Source organism: Mandrillus leucophaeus, unplaced genomic scaffold (genome assembly GCF_000951045.1).
Source record: "Mandrillus leucophaeus isolate KB7577 unplaced genomic scaffold, Mleu.le_1.0 Scaffold316, whole genome shotgun sequence".
Taxonomy (NCBI): domain Eukaryota; kingdom Metazoa; phylum Chordata; class Mammalia; order Primates; family Cercopithecidae; genus Mandrillus; species Mandrillus leucophaeus.
Window position 1 is genome coordinate 3,245,927 of NW_012103321.1, and position 27,725 is coordinate 3,273,651.

Below are 27,725 nucleotides of genomic sequence, written 5' to 3' on the forward strand. Positions count from 1 at the left end.
AGGGGCAAAGATGCGATGTGTTTAAGCTCTGCTACCTTCAGCCCTTTTTATTATTTTCTTTTTTTTTTTTTTTTTTTTTTTTTTTTGAGACAGAGTCTCGCTGTCACCCGGGCTGCAGCGCAGTGGCACGACCTTGGCTCACCGCAACCTCCGCCTCCCAGGCTCAAGCGATTTTCCTGCCTCAGCCTCTGGAGTACCTGGGATTATGGGGGTGTGCCACTACCACCCAGCTAATTTTTGTATTTTTAGTGGAGACAGGGTTTCACCATGTTGGCCAGGCTGGTCTTGAACTCCTGACCTCAAATGATCCGCCTGCCTCAGTCTCCCAAAGTGCTGCGATTACAGGTATGAGCCACCATACCCAGCCCCTTTTATTATTTTCAATACCACCAGAATTTTATTTTAACTTTTCTCTCACCCCCTGCCCCCATCTTTATGAACATTGACCTACGTCCTTCCTCTCAGAAACATAAATGAAGTGTTAATAGGTTAAAGGGGTTAAAGGTAGAGATGACCTCTCCCTTTCCACACAAGGGGCAGCTCAGTTTTCATGGGTAAGTTCTGTGGTCCATTCAAAATGATGGCCTATGCACATTCTGGAGCAACAGAAAAAGCACAAAAATTGTTCTCATATTGTGATGACAACGATATGTACAAATATGCCTCCAGGGGAAAAATACTTGAAAGAAGTGCAGTAATTTTGTTTTGGTGGAAAAGTTAAGTTCTTTAAAAATAATGGATTATATCATTTTTATAATTATGTTTTGTTAAACAATAAAAATAATTGTTTTATTTGATAAACAATCTCATCTAGATGTCTTATCATTTGTAAATTTTTACTCTAGTTAAAGAGACAGTTCTTTGTTATCAATGTTAGGTTCCTTGCTGCATCAGGATGAAGTGTTCATTTTCTTGATTGAGATCTTAGAAAATGTGTTTCCCCGCTCTTTGCAGTCCAGTTTACATTACATCCTGTGAAATGGATTAATCAGCAAGCTTTTCAATTCAAACTGCCATACCAGCCTTCACTTTCAAGCTTTTAGCATTAAACCTTAATAAATATTGAAAACAGGAGGTTTATATATTTAGCATCACCAACTATGTCATAACAGCATCAACAGGACAAATTTCATGTCGACTTATTATTTTAGGTGCTGGCTTAAATCCCCTTAATCTTAGAACATCACATATTTTATCTTTATAGGTTTAGGGTTTGTCACAAAATTTGCATACACAGGGTTCAAAAATATAGCAAATTTGCAATGCTTTTAAATGCATAACCTACATGACTTTAATGCCAGACACCAAGTTTAAAAAGTACTATTTCCTTTACTCATTGTCATACAAGTAACACTTTATATCATTTAGGTATAACATTTTTTCAGAATCCATTCAGACACATTACAGGGTCATTTATTACTATTATATAACTGAATTTTCTACCTCAGCACATCTAAGTTTTCAGATGTGAAGCAGCATTAATATTTGTCTGCCTTCTTTCATAAGAAAATTATACAATGAGTTTAGCAGATACAGATTTTGAAATAATCACATTTAAAGCACTATGAATTGAAACAAATGTGTATTTGAATGTCCAATTAATTTTTAAAAACTCTAAATCAATGAAACTGAATATGTTTTGATTTGAACACCATATGTCACCATAATGTATTTTTTGTCCTCATTTGGAGAAAACCATAGAGAAGAATTAACATTCACTGCTTTGTGCCTCTTTTCCCACCTGAGTAGCAGATATTAAGCAGAGAATGCATGCAAAAGTTTCACGAATAACTTCCTTTTTTAGGTGTAACTTTTTTTTTTTTTAAAAGCATAATTTCCTTTGCTGCTAATCCTTGCCCCAAACTAGTTGCTACACATGGTTCTCTGGAATAAATTACTCCTCAATTGAGTCAAGTTTACCCACAGGGTGTATGGAGACTGTAGAGCAAGTTTCACATCCACTTACTAGCTCTAGAACTTTGTGCACATTATTTACCCTTGCAAGCCTCAGTTTCCTCATCAATAAAATAGGCACAGTAATGCTTCTCCCTCTGATAATTATTCTGAGGATAAATATGCTGCTTACAGAGACCTGGCACAATGCCTGGTACACTGCCGGCTTATGAAACAACTCAGAAACCTCAATAACACCTGTGCATCTCCATGCACAGGCAGTTCATTCTCAGGCTTCCCACTCCTAGATTTTTGCTTCCTTCCCACCTTGTGGCATCTCCAATTCCCTTGCACTTCCTTTCTTTCTAAACCACTTTTCTCACAAAAATTTGAAATAGTCCTAGTGCAGAGTAACTGATAGAGAATAGTTTAAAATATTATTCCTGTTAGGGGAAAACATAGACTTCAATAGGAATCAAAGCTTCTAGCTAAAGAAAGGGCACTCCTAAGGTGGATTTGTGGGCGTCGGTGGCCAGTGGAAGGCGCGAGGACATGACTTCCAGGCCTCTGACAACATTGCCATTTTCATTCTTGGAGCCCACCACTAGGGCCGTAGGGATGAAGCGAGGTGAGCCCTAGGCTGCGTGTCTCACAGAGGTGCTTCCAAAGGCCACAAACAGGGCTCATTTTACACTCCAGCTTCTCTGAGGACACTCAGGAAGCAGGCAGAATGGACAGCCCTACTTGGGAAAACAGAAAAGGTATGTGGGAAACCCCGGGGAGTGTTCTGTGGGGCTGACAGGTTTCCAAGCAGACCACAGGTGGGGGAACCTCTGGTTTGGTTCTGGGAGCTCCACTTTAAGAGGATAACTGCACTGTATCCACAGAGAGTGAAAAGAATGAGCAGCACACACTCAGAACTGCGGAAGGAAATGTTCACCTGGAGAAGACAGGCCCAAGAGTGACTGCTGTCTCCACACACCTAGTGACACTCTTGTTCAGGAGGGACTGTCCTTTTCCGTGGTTCCAAAGGAAGAACTCTTACATTTTTCACTTGTAAATAAACGTATACAATAGTCGCAAAAACGAAAACAGTACAAAAAATAGCTGTAGACCTTTTATCCACATTCATCAGTTGTCAGCATTTTGCCCATTTGTTTATTATTTGCACTTGCTCACTTGCTCTTTCTCACAGAATAGCTGATTTTGAAAGTCCCTTCTCTTAGGGGGAGTTATGATTCTACATGCTGAGGCTTCTTTCCAGGTCATAAGATTTTAGAAAAATTGGAATCCTGCTGGCATTGCTCTTCACTGCACTAAGCATAAAATCTGAACTCCCCAAGGAGTCTGACTCTGATTATCTCTCTGCCTTCATCTCCTACTGCTCCTCATTTTGATCACCATGCTGCAGCAACATTGGTTTTCTTCTTCCTCATACTTGCTAAGCTCATTTCTGGCTTAGACACTTTGCAATTACTAGTTCCTCTGCCTTCAACACTCTTTGCTAGTTTTCTCATGGCTGGGGCCTTCTAACATTCCTTGATGCCCTAAGACCTCCCTCCCCAGCTTCTAAAAACTACCACAGTCCCTCATGTTGCCTCTTTTCACTATCTGTGGTGACCTTGTTTATCTGTTTGCTTGCCTTTTGGCTGTCACTCCCAGTAGAATGTAAGCTTCATGAGCACAGAGGCCTTGTCTGTCTTGTTCTTTACCATGTCCTCAATACCTGGGCCAGAGGACACTCAACACATATTTGCTGAATAAATAAGTAAGAGAGCAAATGAGAACATCTGGTCAGAGACATAATACGTACAAGGATAGATGTTAAAATTTGACAACCTGTACAAAATAGCAAGCGTGTAACTATTCTAGAAAGGTAAAGAGAAATGTCTTTGTCTCGTGGGGGTATCGTATTAGTCCATTCTTGCACTGGTATAAAGAAATACCTGAGATTGGGTAGTTTATAAAGAAAGGAGGTTTAATTGGCTCTTGATTCTGCAGGCTGTACAGGAAGCATAGTGGCTTCTGCTTCTGCAACGGCCTCAGGAAGCTTCCGATTATGGCAGAAGGGGGAATGAGGCATCTCACATGGCGGAGGCAAGAGCAGGAGACAGAGTGAGAGAGGTACTACACACTTTTAAACAACCAGATCTCATGAGAACTCACTCACTATCACAAGGATAGTACCAAGGAGTTGGTGCTAAACCATTAGTGAGAAATCCACCCTCGAGATCCAGTCACGTCCCACCGGGCCCCACCTCCAACATTAGGATTTACCACTCAACATGAAGTCTGGATGGGAACACAGATCCAAACCATATCAGGTATGCTGTAAGTGACAGACGGTTGAGGAAGATTCCCCTGAGAGTGCCGAGTGCCCCATCCCAAAGAAGATATGGACTTTTCTCAGAAGCCAGAGTGCATTCTGTTGCGTCCGTTTGAAAAGATAGAAATTTGCTAACTTTCCTGGAGCAAACTCCTTCTATGTGGCTGATACAAGAAAGACAGGGTGAGAAGGGTTATTTCTACATCTGGATGCCTACGGAACTGACTGAGAATGCCTCAATTCCTTAGGAAAGCAGCTCCAAAAACTTCACCATATTGAAATTTCTTTCAGATGGGCCCATGGATAATTCTACAGTGATGCTCTGAGCAGACACATTTTTCCGTGGGTTCCTTTTTCTAGGATCATTCTCGATCTATCAGAATGCAGTTTCGCAGCCTCCAAATGGTCCATCGAATTGGAAATGTACATGCAATTCCATTAAGAGGCCTGAGTCTTTTGCTCACAATCCATTTCCTGTCAGGTCTAATTATTGCTGATTACCTTGAGCACTGTGCCTTTGCTCTGGGTAAAGTTCAAAAGCTTTTAAGTTTGAAACTGGCCTCCTCCTCAACCACCGAAGAAAAGTCTACCATCATTTATTGCAGATACGACTAGAAATTGTAAGACCCGGAGAGAATGGAATGAACCAGCCCTGGGAAAAACAGTTGCTAAAAGTTTCTGTTTACTCACTTAACTTGGTAAGAGTCACCATTTAACAGAGAAAAAATAATTTACACTAATCAGGGAAAATATTGACTTGTAAAGATTTAAAAGGATAATATCTTAAAAGTAAATTATTGCCACCAAGTCAAACTATTTGGAAGGAGAGTATATGCAAGGGATCAGATAACAGAATCTGGAAGTAGACTTCCCGGGGTTTGAATCTCAGCTGTGTAACTTAATTGCTGTGTGACTCTGGGTAAGATATTTAACTTCTCATCTCTGTTCCTCATTTTGCCCATCTATAATATAAACATCCTAATAGTAGTTAGCTCACAACTATTTTAGGATGAATGGGATTAACGTAAGTAGAGCGCTTACAACACTACCCAGCACATTAAGCACTAATAAAGTATTTGCTATTATTTCTTCTCTCTTATTCCCTACATCCAATTAAAGGAAAAAGAAAATCTTGTATCTGCAAAGTACCCATTTGTTACATCACCTAATTTTGATCCTAAGGACAGCCAGGCAACATTAGTACAGGTTTCTTCTCTATTTTGTAGATAACTAGTCACAGATTCAAGGTCATTTAGTTGAGAAGTGCCTGAACTCTAATTCAAACCTAGGCCTGGTGACTCTGAGCTTGGCAGCCTCCCTACTGCAGTCGGCTACCTGTGTCATTGATCACAGTCATTGGTTCAAGTCTGAAATGGGCACTGCCTTTTAAGAAGACACATTCTTATAAGACTTATAGCCAAGAGCATCTATTAAATCCTATACAAACTTGAATGTTTTGGAAATAAAAAATAAGTGAAGGCAAGTAAAAGCTTCTATTTGAACTGAAAACTATCTTCTGTGATGTTTCTGACCCAAACATTGAAGCATTACTTTCACTCACACACACAAAAAACACTGAGATAAACAAACCTAGAAAGACTAATTAATTTTCCTGTCTCTCCTAAGCAAAATGTCAAAGGAAAACAAACAGTCCAGTGAAAAGTAAATTAGCTTTGTAAAAATCCTTTCCATCAGAAAGGCCTAGAATTCTAGTAGCTGTATAGGTAAGGTACATGAATTTATTTTTAAACACAGAATTTGAGGATTATCTGGTTCTCAGGATTCATTCTACTGACTATCAGAGGACGTCCAGCTTTGGGAAGGTTAATGGTGATGCCACAGAGTAACTACTTGGAAAAATAATAGACATCATTTCATAGTTTAATACCATGGTATCACTCCCATCAATATCCTTTTTTATTTTCATTTTTGCCCATCATAGAAGGAAAAGAAGAGAAGTTTAATTTGATTTATAGAGGGAAAACAACTCTTGAATGTACTTTTTTAATCTTGGGGGTTGGGGGTGTAAAGAGAAAAGGTCGACCAGCTGGTTTTCATCTATATACCATAATTCTCTGTTTAGTTTACACTATTAAACTCCAAAGCCTTTGCTTTAATCTTAACTGTTACAGTGTGCCTTATTGCAGATTCTATAATGTCGCATCTCTGATAGGGTTTCTGACTTTGGCAAAGCACCATCCCCCAAGCTGGTCCTTGCCATATGGGTAGTAAATGCATCCAACATTTTTTCATTGGCGCCTGCATCATTATGTTTTGTCACCAATAGTTTGCTGGGTTTTCGCTAAATTGCTGCATATATTGTGGTTTCGAGATGCTGAGATGATCTCCTATATTTATTTATCTGTATACAGCTGAGTCCTCATTAGGGCCTCCCTGTCCTGCTATCCTCTTTTGGATGACCTAACATCTGTTTGTTGAAGGCAGGGCATGAGGTGGGGGGTGGTGTGAGTGGAGAAGCCGTAAAAAGAAAAGGAAAGAGAAAGCAGGGGGGACCAGTGTGAGGAAAACAGCTTTTCAGGAGCCATTAATACTGAGTCAGGATAAGGAGAAGAGGGGAGGAGCAAAACCTACCTGATCTGTCTTCGTTTTGCGTATCACATCTTCGGCACAGTTCTGGGATCGTCTTGAGTGATGTGACTGAATACTGAATGGGAAGCCAGAGAAGAGAGGGCATAAAATAATTTAAAATGCGAGCATTCACTCAGATTGGCCAGAAAAACAAAACCCAGTAAGTGATACTTGGGCACAACATGGATATTCAGAAAATTTATCTCATTTTACCCTAAATGAGGTGCGTGGTGATCTGGCAGCATCCTAAGATCTACCTGCAAGCATCTAACCACATGCAGTTTAAAAAGAGGGCTGGGCACCCCTTCTTTAACAAAAAAGGTGGGGTGCAGCCAGCAGACACTCTGTCCCTCTTATCACTTCTGCTACTTGCGGAAGACGGAAGAACTGTCTGAACCTGCGAGTTTCAAGATGGCCTTAATAATTGCATTCTGAATCCTAAGGGTAAACTTGTGTATGAAAAGTCAAGTACGGGAACACCAGGCTTCCTGCAGCATCCGGGGCAGTCAGGAGACATGTCTGTGCCGATGCTGACTGGACTATGCAAAAGTTCCTAATGTTGCCACTTGCCACAGATTTTACTGTGTAGCATCCATTATCTTCATGGGAAATACCAGGGTAATATCATAAAAAGCAAGAGGGGTGTGGTTCTGTGTTTGAAAGCTCATCTCTTTCACATATAGATTAGTTTGAGTGGAAAGAAACCACCCTCCAGGCTGTTTCAGCACCCACTAGGAGACTGGTTTTCAGGGTAAATTATGACACAAGGGGGCATACAACTGGAAGAGCTAAAACAAATGTAAAATCAATAGCTATGATTTATGGGGACGACATGTGATGCCAATCAGTCTTTCTTTAGAGGAGGGTGTTTTAAAACAAAATAAATAAAATGAAATTGTCCTTTAATCAAAGGCCCAGTCAGGGACTATCTTTAATCACACTCATACTTTAATTCATAAAATACAGCTCCCTAAAACTATTTTGCTTTTTACCTCTAAGGACAATGTTCTTAACGTAAATGAGCTTGTATCATAAATTACTTCACCATTGCAAAATTTGGCGGGATTGAGAAAAAGCATTTAATCTAAAAGAAAAATGATCACAGGAAACTCATTAGGATTACTATAGCATTACAAGTGAGGAATGTGTAATTAGGACACATTTATCAATAAGAAGGTACTTTAGTTAGCTTGACGTCGATAGGTGAAGCAAAGCGTCTGCATTGAGACTTCCTTATGCTTTCCCCAGGATACCAGGACAGCAAGACATAGGATGGGACCATTGCAGATATTGTCAGTTTGCCAACCGCATGTCACAAACAAATTAAATTTCCAGTATTTCCAAGTGAAAAGTGAAATCTCAAATGACTAATTAGAGAAATTACCCTTACCTGTCTGATGCAATAACGTCCTGTTTATATTGGCCATGCCTCTGAGACTACAGGTGCTTTAAGCAAACCCACCCACATGCTCAGAGGGAGGGATGACTGCCTCATAAACCCAAAATTAACCTGTAAGTATTTTTTTCTTTCACATTATGTTCTTTGGGGGTCTGGGGTAACACAGGAACACAAGGCATTTTTCTTGGTACTAATAAGGTACCTTATGTTTCTGGCCAAGTACAAACTCTCTAAGGAATCTGGTAGCTTCTTGAGACCAGCTGGTACAGGTTAGATAATTACACAGTCTATAATTCAATTAAAATTGGGCCTTTTGTTTTGGTTGCCTTTTGTTTTGGTCCCATGAAACACCCTTTGGCAAAGTCTCACTCTTTTTTTTTTTTTCTTTTCATCCAAGGCAAGAGTTTAGAAAGAGGAAATTAAAGATGAATTGTGTTTAAATACAGTTAATGAAAAATTCAATAAGATTTGTTCACTGGGCTTAATGATATATAGCTGATTAAAATGGGTGAGCTGTTATCTGTATTTTGAGGCACATGCTTCCTAACTGCCATCTCCCACCCCAAAGTCAGACATATCAGAATCTCCGATGTATTTGCTGTAGCTTCAACTTTTCCTGTTTGCCCTCAAAGGCCCATAGTGTGCAGTAAGTTTTAATTTGATGAGGTTTAAATTTGAGCAGCACCTGGCTGGTGTGGGGACTGAGTCACAGGTGGACACTAGCCTCGGTGAGTCACTGCCACTGCCTCAACCTAAATCACTTGTGGCACTTTGCCTCTCCACCCAGAGTCACATAGGAAGTCACTTTGGTGAAGTCATACATTTTCATTCTCTGGTAACAATAACTGTGAAGAAAATATCATTTGCTACTCCTGGAAATAGAAATAAAAAGTACAGTAATCTAAAAAAGATGACAGTTTATCCAGAAAATTAAAGTTTTGGAAAATTTTAAGGGTATACGAACGTCAAATTCAGCAATGACTCCAATCTACATTGTGAACAAGTCCATCATTTTTTATAAAGACTCAAGACAAAATCAATTTGTGGATCTGTTTCAGTAAGTATAAACACTGCTCCTTGGATGGAAGAAAAGGCTTAAGGGAGTGCTATGAAGATTGTTAAGCTGTGATGTGAAGAAATGTACAGGAAACACATAACTCACAAAACCAACATCCAAAAATGTTTTCATATTTGCAAATTTGGGAATGAGCAAATGATCCAAGAAGGCTCCCTTGCAAGTATGCATTGTGCTACCATCTGGGAGCTGAAATGGAAGGTTTCCCAGGCCTTCATCCCAGTTCACAGGACAGATGGCCTTTTATAAGTAACTGTCAGTTCGCCAACATACCTCATTCTCAGGACAATGGCAAGCTCCCAGGGCAGCAACTACTGTCAGTTTGGCCCTATGGGAACCAAAGCCCAATGCATCTTCCCTGTCTGTGTCCTCCAATCCAAGCTTTTGTAGCCTGTTTCCTTGACTCCTATTGTCCTTGGGTAAGAAGAGTGAAGAGGGGGCTTGCAGTTAATGAAGAAGCATTACATTTTCTATCTCTATAATTTATTCCTTTTCTAGAAGTCTTCCAGAGGTTACTCTCAGTGAAAATAGACTTTTTGATCTAAATTTGTTTTCCAGACTTCTTTTCCACTTCTCTACCATGTCCCAAGAAGAGCTCTGACAAAGGTTGACCAGCTGCCTCAGCTCCTCAAAGTCCCTGTGCTTCCAAAGTTTTGTTTGCCTTCTGTGCCTGTACTCAGGGGTCCCCCATTTCTGCAATGCCCTCCTCTAGCCATGCAAATGCCACCATTTCACAAGGCAAGGCCAGCTGTGTTCTGCTTCTCCATGAAGCCCTAGCTGATTGCTTTAGCCCTTACTGACTTTTCTCTTTTCTCCCCTTGGTAAGTTTCTGCCTTGTCATGTGCTGTTGTGTTTCTTACATGAAGGTGTTGGCTTCCATAAGCACTTGAGTGAAAGAATGATATTTTTGACTTGTATATGTGCATGGCACACAGGGACTGATTAACTGTTTAACTTAAATACCAAGATGTGTACATATTGACTAATCCCTGGGCATAATATTATAGACATTCAAAGGAGTTCTTTCATGTTTAGGTAGTAAGTGGGACCTTCCTACAGGCCTTTATACCAACACTAGAATTAATTAGCTTTCTGAATGAAAATTTGACTAAGGCTCTGCAGTCTATAGGACAAAGACCATAAGCCTTAGCATGGCACATGAAGCCTTCCGTGAGCTCAGCCTCATTTTGCATTGTCTACTTCTCTTCTGATTGCGGCAATAACAAATTCTTGGGGGTTGCCCTACCCATTGTTTTGCCTGTCTATACCTTTATACATGCTATTCCATCTACCTGAAATGCCATTCTTCCCATTTCACTAGGCAAACCCCTTTTAATTCTTCAAGCTTTGCCTGAATATCACTTCTACAAAATCTTTTCTGAGTCTGCCCCACAAGGAAATAATGCCAGCTTTCAAAGTGTGGTCTCTGGACCAGTGGTATCAACACAACCTAGGATTTGTTAGAAATTCACATTCTTGGGCTCCATCCCAGACCTACTGAATCAGGAACTCTGAGGGCGGGGCCCAGCAATCTGTTTTTTCACAAGCCATATGGGTGATTCTAACGCAGGATGAAATTTGAGAATCATTGTCCTGTATTATTTCCTGATGTTAGGCATATGTCCATTACAGAACTCATCACAGGATGGTTCATCTGTATGTTTACCTAACTGCTTTCTCTGCTTCCTGAAGGTGTGGACAATATTTTATTTACCCAAGATACTAGGCACTTATTACACCAAATAAAATTAATTCCTCTAGATATGAGGACTAATGAGGCAGGGATATAGCTCAGTCCATAATTTTGGTGGCAGTAATAATAATAATGTCAGTCGTTAATATTTACATAGCACTAATCTTAGAAAAACCCATAATTACAAGTCTAGCAATAAATCGTTTTATATTAAAAAAATTCTCAATATATTAGTAGCATAAGTAATGGCTGATGGCTTAACCTTTTGTATAAAGGACAATGGATTTGGAGCCATAAGATCTGGATTGAAGTCCTGGTTCTGACACTTATTAATGCTGTGGTTCTGGACAAATAATTCATTTAATATCTCTGGGGCTCAGTTTCCTTATGTGTAAAACACAGATAATTATATGAGGTAACGTAGATGCAGTCATTTTGCAAACTGTAAAGCTCTAGTAAATGTCTGTCTCTTCTCTTCATCCTGTTTTCTATGTGTGCCCCCAGAGCTTCCCTCCTCATCTTCATTTCTGCCATGACTTTAAGTTCAGTAGATGAAGATATGAGAACTAACGAGGTGGCAAGAGAGGGGTTGAGCTGGGAATAGAAAGGAAAGGAAATATAGCTCAGCCTATCTCAGTACATTATTTGGCTTCTCTTTGTTCTTCCCTCACTGAAGAGAGTCTGTGGCCCAGGGATGACACTGAAAAGTCAGCTTCAAAAACTTCACAAAGTTGATATGGTGCAAGATCATCCTATATATCCCAGCCTACACCAGTCAGTTTTGTCACCATGCCATGCAAAACAGTTGGAACATGCATAAGATTCATAATGACAGTGCGTGATTTCTACATTGGACTATGGGGATCTCTGACCACCCTAGATATTGTTCAGGGCTGAAAAGCTTTGGCCCTTATTCCTGAAAACCGGAGCCAACTGAGCGAATGAGCAGACATTACTCAAATGGTAATGAGCCACAGAAAATGAAAGAACTAACATCCCAAGCACCTTTGCAAGCTAGAGACTTTTAAACTACTAAGGCCCCATAAAAGTTTCCAAAAGAAACAATTAAGCCAGCCATCCAAACAACCATGGTGAAATTCATATTTCTCGCACAGTTTTCCAAAATTTAGGCAGGTATCTTAACAGGCACACAATAAAAACAATGGCAATAATGTGTACAAGCAAAGCTGGGAGTGACAGCAGAGACATCTACTTGAAATGAGATTTCCAGAACATAATATTTTTCTACAAATGTGGCTTCCCCTCCAAAGGCCTGCCCTTCCAGTTCAGGAAGACTTCATGCCCTCCATTTTAAACTGCGTTCCACTGCCCCTTCTCTTGGGACATGGCACTAACGGTCTGCTCCTCCACTGCTAACCCTTTGCTGGGGCTCAGGTTTCCTCTTTTCCCATCTTCTCAGGACTCTTGCCTGCCACCATTCTTTCCTCTCTCCTTCTCCTCAGCCCACTCTCAGCATTGGCTTTCTCCTCTGGTCTTATAAAGATAAGCAAGCACCACTACCACCTCAAGACACTGCCTCCTTGACGGAGCATGGGTCTTCCTGCTCCTGCATTCATCAGCCATCTCTTTTGAAATAATTGTCTCTGTGTTTCTAATTTCTCATCTCTGCATTTACTCCTCCAGCCCTCATGATAGGATTCTGCCCACCACCCATTAGACACTGCTTATTAGGGACACCAAGGGGGTCTTAACTGGAAAATCCAGAGGGCAGTTTTCAACTCTTATCTTTATAATGACCTATTTGCCACTATCAACTATTGTTTAAAATTCCTTAAATTCCACCCCGCTTGCCTTTTTAGTTCCCTTAGTTTTATTTCTTTAACTTTGAAAACTTCTTTCCAGTTTCTTTTGTAGAAACCTCTTTTTCCAGACCCCACCACATGGGATATACTTCTGCACAGTTCAATTTTTGGAATATTCTTCTCTTTCCACATTCCATGTTTTCACAGATGACCTTAACTATACCCCCACTTTCAACCACCACCTCTACATAGTACAGATACTGGTGATCCACACTTTCATACCTCTATTCCACTCTGCTTTGAATATATTTCTTCCCACCATTTGGGCTCCGTTAATGAAAATTATTATAACTAATCCTATTTTCAAATAAATTTGAATTTTGTTCTGGTACCTCATTTTTATCGTATCTTCCTTCCAAGAGTTTTTTTTTTTTAAATTATTTTATGCTAAGACATTGTTTGTAGTTGGTATTTGAGAAAACTCAGTAACTCTTTTGATCATTTTAAGAGTACATCAGGAACTACTCCATTGCGATGTTAATTTAATTAATATAATGTGTAGTCAGGCAAGAGATAAAGATCCACTTGGTAAATGTGGTGAGATCACAGTATTGAATGACCTCCTTCTATTGTATAATAAGAAGTGGACATGGATGGAGAAGAGACCTACCTGAACTGGGAAAACCAGAGGTGACCATTGGGCCCAGCAGATGTAATTTTCAATGCAGTGGTTACAAACATGGATTCTAGAGTCAGACTACTGCATTATATCCTGACTTCACCATTTTCTAGCTAATTAATCTTAGTTAACCTTTGTATATCAGTCTCTTCATTGGTAAAAACAAGGTTCTGACTGTACCTTCATTAGGGTGTGTCCGGGAAGATTACGAACTAGTAATATAAAACCTGGGAAGAGTGTCTGATGCACAGTTAAGTGTTCAATAAATGTTAGCATCATATTATTGTTTATATTTAAAAGTACCAAAACCAGCATTTTAAAATGATGCCAAAGTAATCATAATTATAGAAGCAAAAATTACAAATGACAAAAGAATTACAAGAAAAAAGTATGTTGTAGTAGGGCAGATGGCCAGTCATAAACCTTGTTCAACTTCAATGATAGTCTATTTTTAATTGTGAGCCAATAATCAATCACTGTCACAATATAAAGACTCATTGCCAAGAATGGAGCTTAGTATTATAATCAAATGTGACCTACCATGAAGTTAACCTGACATTTCATAATGTGCTTAGTTATTAATACAGCGTACTATACACACATTGAGAGCATAGCAAGTCTGTGTCATTCACCCCAAGCTTAGAACCAAGCCTGGTACTCTGTTAATGTTTAGTATATGCTTGTTGGCTAGATTGGCATAAAAGCTAATTGTGATGAAAAGATGAACAGTTTTTGTCAATAATCTGCATAGTCAATCTAGTAATTTCTATTGACTATCAGGTAAGATAAGAACTTCCAGGACTATCTGCAGAGTAAAAGGGAAAATTTTAAAAAATCCAATGGTTGCTCATTCTTCTTAGAAATCTCTCTATTTGTAGAGTTATTCTCTCCCTTCTCTGGCAGAGGTGTCCGGTCCAAGATTTGGAGTTTGGGAACCTAGATTCTAGTCCTGGGGTCTAACACTAACAATAGAATATCAAAATATAACTCATCTTTTCTGGATTAGATGATTCCTAATTCGTTTCCTGGCAGGTGTTAAGAAAAACAAGATAACATATATGGCTGATGTTAGAACAAGGTGTGAGGCTTCTGATGATGCTGAGCTGGAGAAGGGAAGAATGAGAGGCAATTTAGCCTCGAATGCAGGATATTACAAAAAACACTGCATAAAGCTGAGGTATTCTGGACAGTTGCTAGAACGAGATCACACTGAAAAACACTAAACAAAGTTTCCATATAGATAAGAACAGGGAAACTCCTAGGAAGGGCAGGGCTTACAGACAGAGACAGTGAAGAAGGGATTGAGCCACTCAGAGGCCACATGAAAGTGTTGGTCACCTTCTAGAAGGTACAGAAGAGAGTACAATAAGGTCCATCTTACTCAGGAGATTCCTTGCTGGAGAGAAGGGGAAGTCAGGTTCTTTGTACCTTGAATACCTTTATATTCTTTTTCACACGTAAGCTGTATTCTTTGCCCATGCCAGCTCATTGCCTGAGTCTACTTGAAATGAGTCTTTCTCAAAATGTAACAAAATCTCGGGAAGCATCAGGGGATTGAATGGCGTAAAAGGTGATGCACACAAAACAGAAGGGGGCAGGCATTTTTAGTAAAAATGCTGCAGTCTGTGTGATAGAAAAATATGAAAACTCACTGAAAGTGAGATTATTTTACCATAAGAATTAATTTTTCTATCAGACAGTGGTTCAAGCACCTTAGGAAAATGAACCCACATAATTTTGTGCCATTACTCTAGGTTCAAAGGCTTTGACCAAAGAGGATTGAAAAGTGGAAGGATATTTATTATCTTGATCTCATTTGACCTGTACAAAAATAGTTTATGCAATTGCCAAAAAAGTCAACTTTCATCAAGGTTGCAGTCAGAGTTATACAGAAAGGCAACAGAATATTTCTCTTACTTCTATTTGTGTGTGTGTGTATATGTCTGTATGTGTAAATACTTACATGTATATATGTGTATATATGTAGCTATGTGCATGTGTGAGTGTATGTGTATAAATCCAGGGTGATAGGTTGAGGTATTACCGTTTAACAGATGGGAATGTTGAGGTACAGTAAAATTAAAAGATTTGCTTAAGTTCTCATTAACTGGTTTCATTTTACTTATTTATAATTATCAATCCCTTTACTTCGAAAAAATAATTCGTAATCACTACAGTGCCAATCAGGGATAGTGATGGGTGAGGTCACTGGTCTAGAGAAACTACTACTCAGCTAAGTTGCATAGATGGGGAGGAGTAAGGTGGCCAAATAGTTCTGCATTTAGGTCCTGGCCCTGTAACCTTGCAAATGTTAGACAAGCTCTCTGAGCCTCAATTTTCTCATATGCCAAAAGGAATAAAAACAGAGTTTGCCTTGGAAAGCTGATGTATGAGGCTTAAACAAGATGATCTAGTCAAAGAGTTTATCTCAGTGTGTGGCACAGCCAACATTAGTGAATGGTGGTTGTGAGTGAGCTCCTCAGGAGATCCAGAGTTCAGCCTCCGCTTTATTTAGTCCTGTGTGTGAAACTATTTTTAAAAGCACCACACTGGCCTCTCTTAATAAAATAAATACACCATAGCTCCAAAGAATTCCAGAGGGTTTTTGTTTTTAAGATATAGGGATCTGGCTTCCATAGGAAGAGAGAGCAATCTGCGAACCCATTCACAGTGACAGAAAAACCCTGCTTTAAACTTTTGTGCTTATGTGTCGTCATCTCTCCCTTGCAGACCTGCAGCTATTGCAGAATGTTCTGCCCTTTTAGATGGCAGGATTACAAGAATGTATAGTTTAAACTTTGTGTTTTGCAAAGGATGTGTGTTATTTTCTAGTCTGGGAAACTTCAAAATAAATTAGCTGCTGTGTTTTCTCTCATTAAGTAAAGGCAAAAAAAGTTCTAGTTGTTTTTTCTACCAATATACAGCTTGTGCTTTAATTAAAACAAGAACCAGGCTCATGATCAGAGGGAAAAACCATGGAATAGAAAGCCTAGACTATGTAATAGGGCTATAGCTGGAGAGTAAGGAGAAGAGTTTGAAACTAGGGCATCTTTTTCATAAACATCTTTTTCAGATGTAATGTGCAGTTTCCTCCCCTTCCTGCCACTTAACCAGGAAAGAGGCATAGGGGCTGTCAGAGATGGAGGCTTACGGAATTTAAAAAAAAAAAAAAAAAAAGCATGTTCATGGGAAACTACATTTCTTTTTATGCCAGTGAATTAGCATGTTGAACACATTTTCATTTTTTTTTCAATTTTAGCATTTGAATAATCTTCATTTAGCCCTTAAAGAAGCTGTGACATTCATTGTTCCTGGTTTACCTAAACTGCCTGAGAACAATCATTTCAGTATTTAAGAGGTTGTCTCCAGTTCTTTTTCCATGTAATCATTAAGTTAGAACAATATGATTCTGGCTTCGTTAAGGTATGAATTCTGGATCATACTAAATTATGATAAAATAATCTATGTTGTAGAGTTTGCCAAAGCAGAGCTTCTTCAGTTTCAAGTGGATTTAAATAGACTAGGATTTCTTATTCTCAGTACTACTGACATTTTGGGCTAGACAATTCTTGTAGGGGATTGTGCTGTGCATTGCAGGATGTTTAGAAGCCTCTCTGGTCTCTACCCACTAGATGCTGGTAGCATCTCCCCAGCATGACAACAAAATATGTTTCCTGATATTATTAAATGTTTCTAGGGTAGGGGTGGGGCAGGTAAAATTTCCCCTGATGTGAACCACTGCAATAAACTATATTCATCCCGGAGAAGCAGTAAAATGTTGTGGCTAAAAGTAAATACTCTGGAGACAGAATACACCTAACCAGCTGGGTAAACCTGGACAAATTATATAAAATCTTTATGCTACAGTTTCTTCATCTGTAAAATGAAAATAATAACAGTAACTTTAGAAGATTGCTGTGAGGATTAACCAAGATAATGCCTGTCCCATGGTAAATGTTCAATAAACGTTAGCCATTATTATTATTTCATCAATTACTATGGAATTTCATAGAATTTCATATCTACGCAATTTCAAAATCTGATATGTTTAAATGCAGGTTAAAGAACCAAACAATAGAAACATGTTTAAGAGGGAAATTTTGGGTGCAGTCACACAATTACAGATGGATATCTTTGTTTATGTTTTAGAGTGATCAAGTTATAGACACTCAACTATTGCATAATCCTGTAGCCTAGTTTGCTAAACGGTTTTAGTTATTGCTTAATGTATTTTATTATCTTTCAAGTGGAGATTCCCAATTCATCAAAATTATGGGCTGCTGCCAGATGATTCTTCTGTAAATACAACTGCTCTGTTGTACTAAAAAAAATCTTGACTTTATGCCTAGTGTTTTCCCTTGAGTTCTTTCTTCACCATTGGTCATATAAATATTATTGTATTATTCAGTGAAATAATAACAAAAGCTACCATTTTTAAGAGCAACTTACTGTGTGCCAAGCTAAGTGTTTCACATATATTACTATTTTACTCAGTTGTCAAAACAACCTTAAGTGTATCTCAGAAAGGTGAAGTTAATGTGCTATTCAGCCAGTAAAGGTCAGAACAAGGTAGGAGCCCAGGCTGGCTGCTTTTAAAGCCTTCGCTTTTAAAACACAACATTATCAAAGCTCAGAGAGCTACCACCTAACTCCCAATCATAACACAGTTTCCCTTTCTATAACACCTTCCATCCTATCTACATACACCCATGCTATCATTCACATTCCTTGCTTTTTCCCACAATGCTCAAAATACTGTGAGGGGAGTGATCATAAAAGAACCTTGCTTCGAATACTTCCAAGTCAAGCATAGTGACTTAGAGAGAGAGAGGAGAGAGAGAGAGAGAGAGAGGGAGAAAGAGAGACAGGCAGACAGACAGACAGATAGACAAAAATATATCATGGGAAGGAAGAAGCTCACTTCACATTGGTTTTAATGAGGACTAATAAAAATTGTCTGGAAGCTGAAATAGGCAAATGTTGAATTCACATTTCTCTGGTACACACACAAAAAAGACTCACCCAAGGTTGTATAAAATAGGTGATTTATCAAACTCTTCCCAGTAATCCAATTCTTGTGTACAGTATTCACATTTTACTTCAAGGCAAGGTGTAAAATAGATGAACAAATCACTACCAGAGGCATGATAAAGTAAGTTCATCATTTTGAGGCAATTTTAAAGTAGAGACTTTGAGTGGTGACCCAAAGCTCCATGCCCTGAGAGATCCATGGAAGATAAGGTTACAAGTTGTGAACTTGAGGGTCCTGGAAAGTAAAGGTATATGGCTAGCGCAGAAACAGCAACCTTCTCATCACATACTCTGAGAGTTAGCCAGTTTTGCCGGGGCACTCCAGGCCAACATGTTTGCTAGTGCAGCAGAATTGATTATGTGGTCCCGGAAAAGGCACAAGCAGCTCAAAGCAAGATGCACGTAAACAATCCATTCCAAGCAGCCCTGATTTAAGCAGTAGGAAGTTTGTGGCTGTTATGGGAATTAAGAGACTCATCAGCCCACGACATTACAGGATTAAGCAGGGCCTCAAAGGTCAGCTAGTCCAGTTCTTATCGCTGCAAGAATTTTCCTTAATACTCTCAACAAACTTACAATCTGTGCTTTGATATCTACAGTGGTCGGAAAGATTCCTTTTATTATTCATCAATTAATAAATTCCAACTTGGCTATTCTTTAGTCAGTGTCCCTGTGAACTCTAGAAAATGCTGGCTGTGGAATAGCCAGCCACATAAGAGAATTTGGAATTAACTCTATGAAAGTGGCTACATTTTATAAGTATATTCAATCAATAGTTTTGACAACATTGGAAGACATTAGGAATGAAAGCCTCAGTGAAGTTAAATGACTCATCTTCCAAAACACACACTTAGGTAAGATTCACTTCTTGGTCTAAGAGATCCCCCAAAACCACACTGAGTCTGTCACACAGGATTTCTACTGTGAATTTCTAAATGTAGTCAGAAAAGTTGAGGACATATAGACTATAATGGAGAAAGTAGGCTACGAAGTTGAAGGCAGATTATCTTGAAAGCATTTCTTGCATACAGTAATACTTACAGATATGTCATCACTAAAGTCAATTTCATCCAAATCAAGGTATTCAGGGGCTTCCATTATTCTTCCTTGCACATTTTGAGTATGGTCAAATACTTATAAATTCCTGAATGAGACAGAAGCAGAAAACAAAGGCAAAAAAATTTAGCTGTTTTACAACCAAAAATAATGTCTATATTTAAACAAATAAGATGAGAAGGGTTATTGGGTGCTAGTGTTGCCTTGGAGCACATTTCCTCCCTTCAACTGTCCACAGCCTGGCTTTCCAGAAGCAGCAAACACAGTGTCTCCATGGTCCCCAGTGTGGCTCCCCAGTGGGTACCGAAAGTCCTTTGCTTTATTTGATATGTGCCTGTTTGTCTTTGCCAGAGCAGTAACTTGGGTCAGAATCTCCCCCTAGCATCAATATTAGAATTCACACCAACTCTTACCACAGTCAGGGAAAAAGGCAGGGCTTTGGGAAATGGGGAGCCAGCCTAGAAATCTTAGGAAAGCCATTTTCAAATGTTTCCTGTGGGCATATCCTTGGGTGTTGTACATGGAGCAATGAATACTGGATCTCCACAGGAACAACACAAGACAGATACCACTAACCAAGAGTAATGAATATTTTAGAATTTGTAGCACAACCTCCAGTTCACCCTTCAAAAAGGAAGAAAGAAAGAGGATCTAAGTGCAGATTTAAACCCCAGAGTTATTGCACTGCCCTCTGCTTCAAACAGCTTTGCCTGACAGTGCCAGAGTGACCTGATAAGGCCCCAGAATGTCTAGCTCTTGCCTCAGAGCTGCCTGGGGCAATCCTTTAAATCTGTCACAGTAAGATACATCACCTCCCACTTCATTTTCCCATCACTTATCATCATTCCCATCAGCGGTGGCAGCGGCACCTACAGATGTCAAGAGCAGAAATATAGATCTCCTGATGGCGCCTTGGTGTGCAGTTATCTTCTGCAGCGCCAACTCTCAGATAGCAAAATGAGCTTCTGCTTCCTGCAACTTGTCTTTCTTATTGTAAAAATTGTCTTATGTACCCAGATTTGAGTATCTGAAATAATTCATTTTGCCCTCTTTGATTCTCTGATCAAGGTGTACTTTGCTAAACAGTAAGGATTGCATTACTGGAAAGTGAAAATATATCTAGGCTGAAAAAAATGGGCTTCCTGATATAAGATTGAAAGTGTTTTAAAAGACCTACTTTTTAAAAGGAAATTTGTTCTGAAGGCATTTTTTCCCTCATGTTGAGCCATTCTTTCTTTTTTAAGCTCTACAAATAGTATAATTATGATAAACAGAAAAAAAACTTGTCATCCCTTACCTCAAACCCATCATTTAATTTTCCTGTTCTTCTCCTTTTTTTCCCATATGTATATACCATTTTTACAGTCCTAATTACAATAGATACAGAGTCCATCCAAGAAGGAATTAGGATGTTACTTCTATGTTTAAATGAGATTACCCATTTAGCAAATGTTAACAATTCTTCTGAAATCACAGTAAGGCTTACAATGAAAAGAAAAGCAACTTGTATTGGTAAAAAGTATTTAAAATCAGAAATTTTATTATTTGTAGAAATCTGAAAATAGGTTATCAAACAAATTGCTTGGTACAAAAATGTCACTTTTCTTCAATTCACAAAAATTTTCAGAGACAAATATACAAACTCTGCTTGGAAATTACTCAAAACAACATTCTCTTCTACCGTGATGGATTCTGATACAATCCAGACTCTCTGGATACTAGCACGTTCACTAGATCCAAATCCAGTCCAATTTCTTTTCACTAAATCTGTACTCAGCGATGAACTATTGATTTACAGACTGTGTTCCCATGGCCTTGGTGAACAACAGAAAGATGATGCTGGGTGTCAGGATATGGTACAAACATCAGCAGGAACATGGAAATATGGGGAGATTAAGCAGAGAAACATGCATCGGAGCTGGGGACCAAATGGATTTTTAGATAAATGAAACTATAAAATGTGGATGAACATGTCTTAATTAATCAAATTAATGAATAACCGTTGCACCCCTGTTTGAGGTGCTCCAACAGTACAGACAGCAATATCCAGTTGAGTACAGCCATTCCAATAGAATATAACCAGCGGATAATAACTCATGACATCACAGCAGGAATCTTTCTATTTAAGCTTGCAGGATGGTAGTGAGGTTCCTGATTCTATAGCAAGAACACAAGACTTACAACAGGTGCAGCTCATTATAGGAAGCCTTGGGCCACTGCCCATATTTATTTCTGTGGGTTGGATGACCCAACCTTAGACTAAGACTCCCAGGCATCTGGAGTTTGCCTCTACTTCCCAGCAGGCCTCCACATGCTATCTCCTTTAAGATGTCTCATTCTGTTTATGACCCAATTTCTTTTGTCTGGTTTCAAGGCTTGTCTCTTTCAGGGTGCCACTTTAAGAATATTTACATTCTCGGCCGGGCGAGGTGGCTCAAGCCTGTAATCCTAGCACTTTGGGAGGCTGAGACGGGCGGATCACGAGGTCAGGAGATCGAGACCATCCTGGCTAACACAGTGAAACCCCATCTCTACTAAAAAAATACAAAAAACTAGCCGGGCGAGGTGGTGGGCGCCTGTAGTCCCAGCTACTTGGGAGGCTGAGGCAGGAGAATGGCGTAAACCCGGGAGGCGGAGCTTGCAGTGAGCTGAGATCCGGCCACTGCACTCCAGCCTGGGCGACAGAGCGCGACTCTGTCTCAATAAAAATAAAAAAAATAAAAAAAAAAAAGAAAAGAATATTTACATTCTCAATTATAATGTGCAGAAATCCCCGTGGTTTTCCAGTCCTGACTACATTCCCCAACATTAACTGTTTCTTTACAGGTAAGAATGAGTCTGCAGTTGTCCCAGTGGCCAATATGATGCCACCTCTTCTCTCATCTGTCCTTCCACTAAGCCTCTGGCACTCTCACACACTCTTTTCGAAGTAATCAGTGACAAGATAGGAAGCAATAAGGTCAGGTTAGAGTAGCTGCTGATCAAATATGACAAGGACACTGAGGTGAACTGTGGTTGCTTTTCTCATCCTGCTCTTCTGACACCTCCCACTACACACACCAAACCACTATGGAAACCAGTAAGTCTTCTTTCAGATCCATGGCAAACGTGCTCTAACAGAAAGCACAGCTACAGAGGGCATGCGTTGGAGGCCTGTGAGCTGAATCTGGCCCACAGATGTGATTTGTTTGACCCCAGCAGTGTTAAAAAAAAAAAAATTGAATCAGTTGCCAACTTGCAGACCTTGGGTGATTTCACATAAAATTTTGGAATTCTGGCTTTGCTTTAAATACCTGAAGCTCTGGCAACAAGGGTCTGCAGTCCCCATGGCAACAACTGGCTAGAGCTGAGCGGCAGCTGCTCCTACCTGTCCATGGGGCCTGTGCTCCCCATTTTCCGGGAGCCCCTCCGAGGCTGCTCTACTCACCAACATGCCTTGGGGACATCTGAATGTTCGACCCTTCAAAGGAATTCAGTATTAAACAATAAGTACAACCATTACCCCCAATTTTGTATTGGTGTCTCCTGACAAAAATGTTTACTTCATTTGTATTCTAAGACTTAATTTGTATTCTAAGATCATTTTAAATTCTCATACCACAACAGCAACAAAATAAAATTTCCTACAAATAAACTATTGGCACATAACAACTTGTGCTTTCACAGAATGTCCATTTTATCTCTTAGTACCAGGAAAAGAAAACCTTTGCAAACATAATAAAATGTTACGAGGTGGGGATTATGTTTCCTTCACTTTACAACTGGAGGAAGGAAGGGTTCTTCTTGCTTTGTTGTGATTGGTGTGGATTTACATGGTGACACTTCACTGCTGTGACTCCAGGGGAAGGGAGGAAGCCGTGCCAAGTGTAAACCCAGAAAAAGTCCTGAAGCCATCCTCTGTCTGGCCCAAACCGGCAGCTTGGAGGCAAGAGAGCCAACCTTATTGAGGCCAACAAGAGTGGGTTTATACCTAAGCAAAATACATTTTTTACGCTTTCCAGAAAGGGCAGGTCAGCTTAAAATCCTTTATGTAGGGTTGGGCGCGGTGACTCACACCTGTAATCCCAGCACTTTGGGAGGCCGAGGTGGGTGGATCACGAGGTCAGGAGACCATCCTGGCTAACACGATGAAACCCCGTCTCTGCTAAAAATGCAAAACATTAGCCGGGCGTGGTGGCGGGTGCCTGTAGTCCCAGACACTCAGGAGGCTGAGGCAGGAGAATCACTTGAACCCGGGAGGTGGAGGTTGCAGTGAGCCAAGATCACACCATAGGATTTTTATTGCTATGTATCATAGTCGGCCCTAGGCCCCTTCTGGATCTCAGGACCTAGTCATTTGTGAATCTGAATTTCTCCCCCATGCCATCAGCCCTGACCCTACAAGCTACAATCACTTGCTCCCAGGTTCTCTAAGGCCTTCCAAGGGCTTTCTTTTGCATGTAAGCCCCTCTCCCCACAGCACACCTCTTTCAAGATCTGTCCACCATGAGTATTGTCCACTGATTGAAATCATCCCATTTCTTTTTACTGGCATTGGCAAGTTTTAATTTGTTATTTATTTAGGCAGGTGTGTTATGTGTTTACATTTTTTTTTTTTTAAGTGGGGAGAGGTGAGATGCCAGGGAGGGTGAGTAGAGAAAGATAAAGGAAACATTTTTCAGTGGTGTAGCTCTCCCAATTGGGTAGGAAAATTGATAGAGAGGGAAAGAAGAAACAGATTAGAATGTGAGGACACAGGGCTGGGTTGCTGGGAACTATATGCTGTGCAGAAGCTGCTAATGACAGCTTGGCTCCCTTCTTTGGATGTGCCCACGGCACTGGGACAAACCTTACTCAAACTCCAAACTGATGCTCGGCTTTCAGAGATAAAGAACAAAACAAACAGCATCAACTATACTCAATGTTTGTAGGACTCTTCCTACTCTCACAGGGTTTTGATAAACTGCCAAGAACAGAAGTCCCTCCAGTGCCTATTAAAGTGTGTGCGAGGGGCTTATGCCCCTAATGGGTCTATCAACACCATGTCACCTTCTCATGAGTGACCTCAGTGATGGCCCAACTGCTACCTTCCATGGAAATTTCCTTTTGGGAGAGAGCTCAAAATAACTGAGAACCAAATTGCATAATAAAAACATAGACAAGCAATTTAAAAAATAGCTTCCTTGCTACCCCAGTATTATGATATTCAGGTGATATTTTTACTTTTTTTGTTGTGACTTGAAAATTGACTTTGAAAATAATTCCAAATGAAGACTTTCAAAAATCTGTTACATAATGGCAGCATCACTGGAAAAAGCTTATAGTAGCCAACAAAATTTCCTTGAGAAACTACACTCATTTTATTGTACGCATTCTGATGTGCTTGGCTCATAAAAGGCTCATTGATTTGTGACTACAGTCACATATCATATAAATTGCTCTACTGAAAATTTTTTAAAAATGTATTGCCTCACTCCATTTTACAAGGAGTCAGCTTGGACTCATTTTGAAGGCTCATGTTACACAGATTTCTTCTTGTCTGCCAAAGTCGCTATTGCTCCATTTACCAGTATACTATGAGGCCTGGTAATTAAAAGTAAGTTGGACTTGTCAAAATAAATGAGCAGAGTACATTTGGTGATGAGGTAACTTCAACGGATTTGCATTACAACTTATTTCTTTACCCTTTAATATACCAGCACTTGGGAAAACACAGCCCCTCCCTGCACTCCTATACACGCACACACACACACACATACACACGCATGCCTGCCAAATTTGTACGGGGAAAAATTTTCAATTTGAAGGCCTGGACATCAATATTGGGCTTACTTTCTTCAATATAAAATCTTAAAATTATCACAAAATAAGTACTGGAAGGTCTGGGTAGAAATGTTGTCCCCAGTTGGCTCAGTAGCTTGGCTGGCAAGGAAGCAACTCATTCCAAATGTTGGATTTGGTTTCTTTCACTCTTTGATTCAACAGTGGCCAGAAGCATGGCAGTCAGTAAATGCCTCATCTTGAAGCAGAAAAATGATAGAGGCAAGAAATTTCTACTGGAAAGAGGCAACTGAAGGAGAGCCAAGAAGTACACATGAGGAACAAAGAAAAAGCACAAGCCCTGTGAACTTTATTCACTTCTTCATTTCTGGAATATTCTGGATGCATGTGGTGGATAAGACCTACACTAATCTCCACACCAGGATGGAGTATATGGTACCAGGCGAGACAAACAAGAAGGCATGCTATTACAATATCATGTGGTGCTGGCCAAGACCAATAAATACACAGCAGGCTGAGGCACCCAATCTAGACTGTGGAGATAAGGAAAGTCAGCCTGGCAAAACTGAAAGCGGAAGGATGGAGGTGTGAATGGGGAGGGAGTGGTTGGGGGCAGGAGGAAGTGTTCCAGTTGTCTGTGCTTTCAGTATGGGAACAGGCCTGGAAATGAGAATTCTGGAACAGAATGTCCAGAAAGATGCATAACATTGATTTAGCATTGATTGCTGTATTTTTGCTTCTACAAAAGGGTCTTGAAGGGTGAGGGTGAGGGTAGGGTGGTAAATAGGGATTGTCAGGGGAGTATTTCCAAAGCCAGAGAGTACACAGAGCACATCTTGGAATATCAAATTTCTGGACTTCAATGTAATATACTGAGCCTGCTCCAGCTCCTAGAGGAGAGCCTACATTTCTTCCTTGCTGTCCTGAAGGAAACACCCACAGAAAAAGTTGTGAAGAAAACTCTGCATCAAGATTTAGGACTGGGTGCTATTACATACACTTGCTTACTTAGTCTCACACAGATGCTGGGAGACGAAAGTCTTAATTTCTTTTGTGGAAATAAGGAAACCAAGGCTCAGAGAGGTTCTGTAATTGCCTCAAATTCACACAGCCAGGGCTTCTGATTTTAAATCTAGTATTTTTCTCTCCTACTTCAACTTGCCAAAATAACAATGGTAAAGCAACACTGTCTCTGTGTCAAACGTTTTATTTTTAAGAATCATCTTCAGCATTTTTTAGCTGAATTTATTTATTGCAACCAGTGATGGAGGCAGAAGGGATGCACCATAATTTGTAATTTGCAATCATATCTTTTATATTTCACAGATGGCAAACCTCAGGAATATTCTGTCTAAGGTTATGCACTACTAAGTAGAGGCAAAGCCAGCTAACACAAATCATTTCCTGCTAACCAGTCTAGTGTTCTTCTGACTTGCCCTGGACGACTCTGAATCATGGGTATGTCTTTGAACCATCTAGGTCAGAATTCCAGACATCTTTAGCCCTGAATTGTATTGCTTGGATGTTCATGAACCTAACTCCAAATGAGTTACCCTTCTTTCCAGGAGAGATTAAACAGAAATGGTAGACATCATCATCATCATTAACAAAACGTGTATAGATTTTGTGTCTCTAACATACCTTACCCACAGATCTCCCTGAACTGGTCTATAAGGCAACATATTCCATAGTCAGTTGGTTTAAATCTTCAACTTCACCTTCAAAGAAAATTGGATTATAAGCATCCTTTTTAATGTCTTATTAAAAAGGCAAGGAAGATGGCACTGTTTTAGGCACTGTTTTAGAAAACTTGATTCTAGAGATCAGGATTTCTCTGAAAAATCCCTACAAGGATTGGTCTTTTTGTAGTTTTGCCCTTTAATTTATACATTAAAATTCTTGCAAGTGATTTGTGGGTCATTTTATGGTTTCTCAAATCCAAATATTGAGAACAAACTAACATATACCTGAACTTGAGAGCTTGGAGAGACCTTAGTTTTTAAGCCTAGGGCAGATATACATATTTTATATACCTTTAAATCTGGTCTCTCTCTCTCTGTCTCTCTCCCTCTCCCTCTCTCTCTCCCTGTCTGTCTATCTGTCTCCATCCCACCCCTCTCTCGTGTGTGTGATTTTAAAATGAGTTGAACACTTAAAATTCTTTTTGGAAGAAGGAAAGAATCCATGCTCACAGGAGCTGTGCAGAAAGAGATAAAAGAATGTATAATAGAAAAAATACATGCAAACACACATGCATACACATACACAAAGAAAAAATATATTGTATTCAGTTCTGGGTGTTACTTCTTTAAAAAGCCACAGGTTATCTGGAATATACCAAGACAGAGTAAGGAAGCCAAGAGAACCAGTGGTTGAGAAACTGTCTTATGCAATACAGCTAAGGAAATACCTAACTTGGTGAAGAGAAAAAAGCTTTCCTCTCTAAGAATCTAAAGATCCC

The 27,725-nt window shown here is 39.7% G+C and overlaps 1 protein-coding gene across 1 annotated transcript in view; it reads right to left on the bottom strand.

Annotated features, from left to right (window-relative positions):
• SNCAIP (synuclein, alpha interacting protein) overlaps nt 1–27,725 on the bottom strand; it is a 153,006-nt gene that overhangs the window by 53,217 nt on the left and 72,064 nt on the right. Inside the window, exons 3-5 of the mRNA XM_011987782.1 lie at nt 19,490–19,592; nt 9,556–9,696; nt 6,812–6,884 (exon numbers count right to left, since the gene is read on the bottom strand). Coding sequence (XP_011843172.1) covers nt 6,812–6,884; nt 9,556–9,696; nt 19,490–19,546 — 271 coding nt within the window. The 5' untranslated portion in view covers nt 19,547–19,592. The remainder of the gene's footprint in view (nt 1–6,811; nt 6,885–9,555; nt 9,697–19,489; nt 19,593–27,725) is intronic.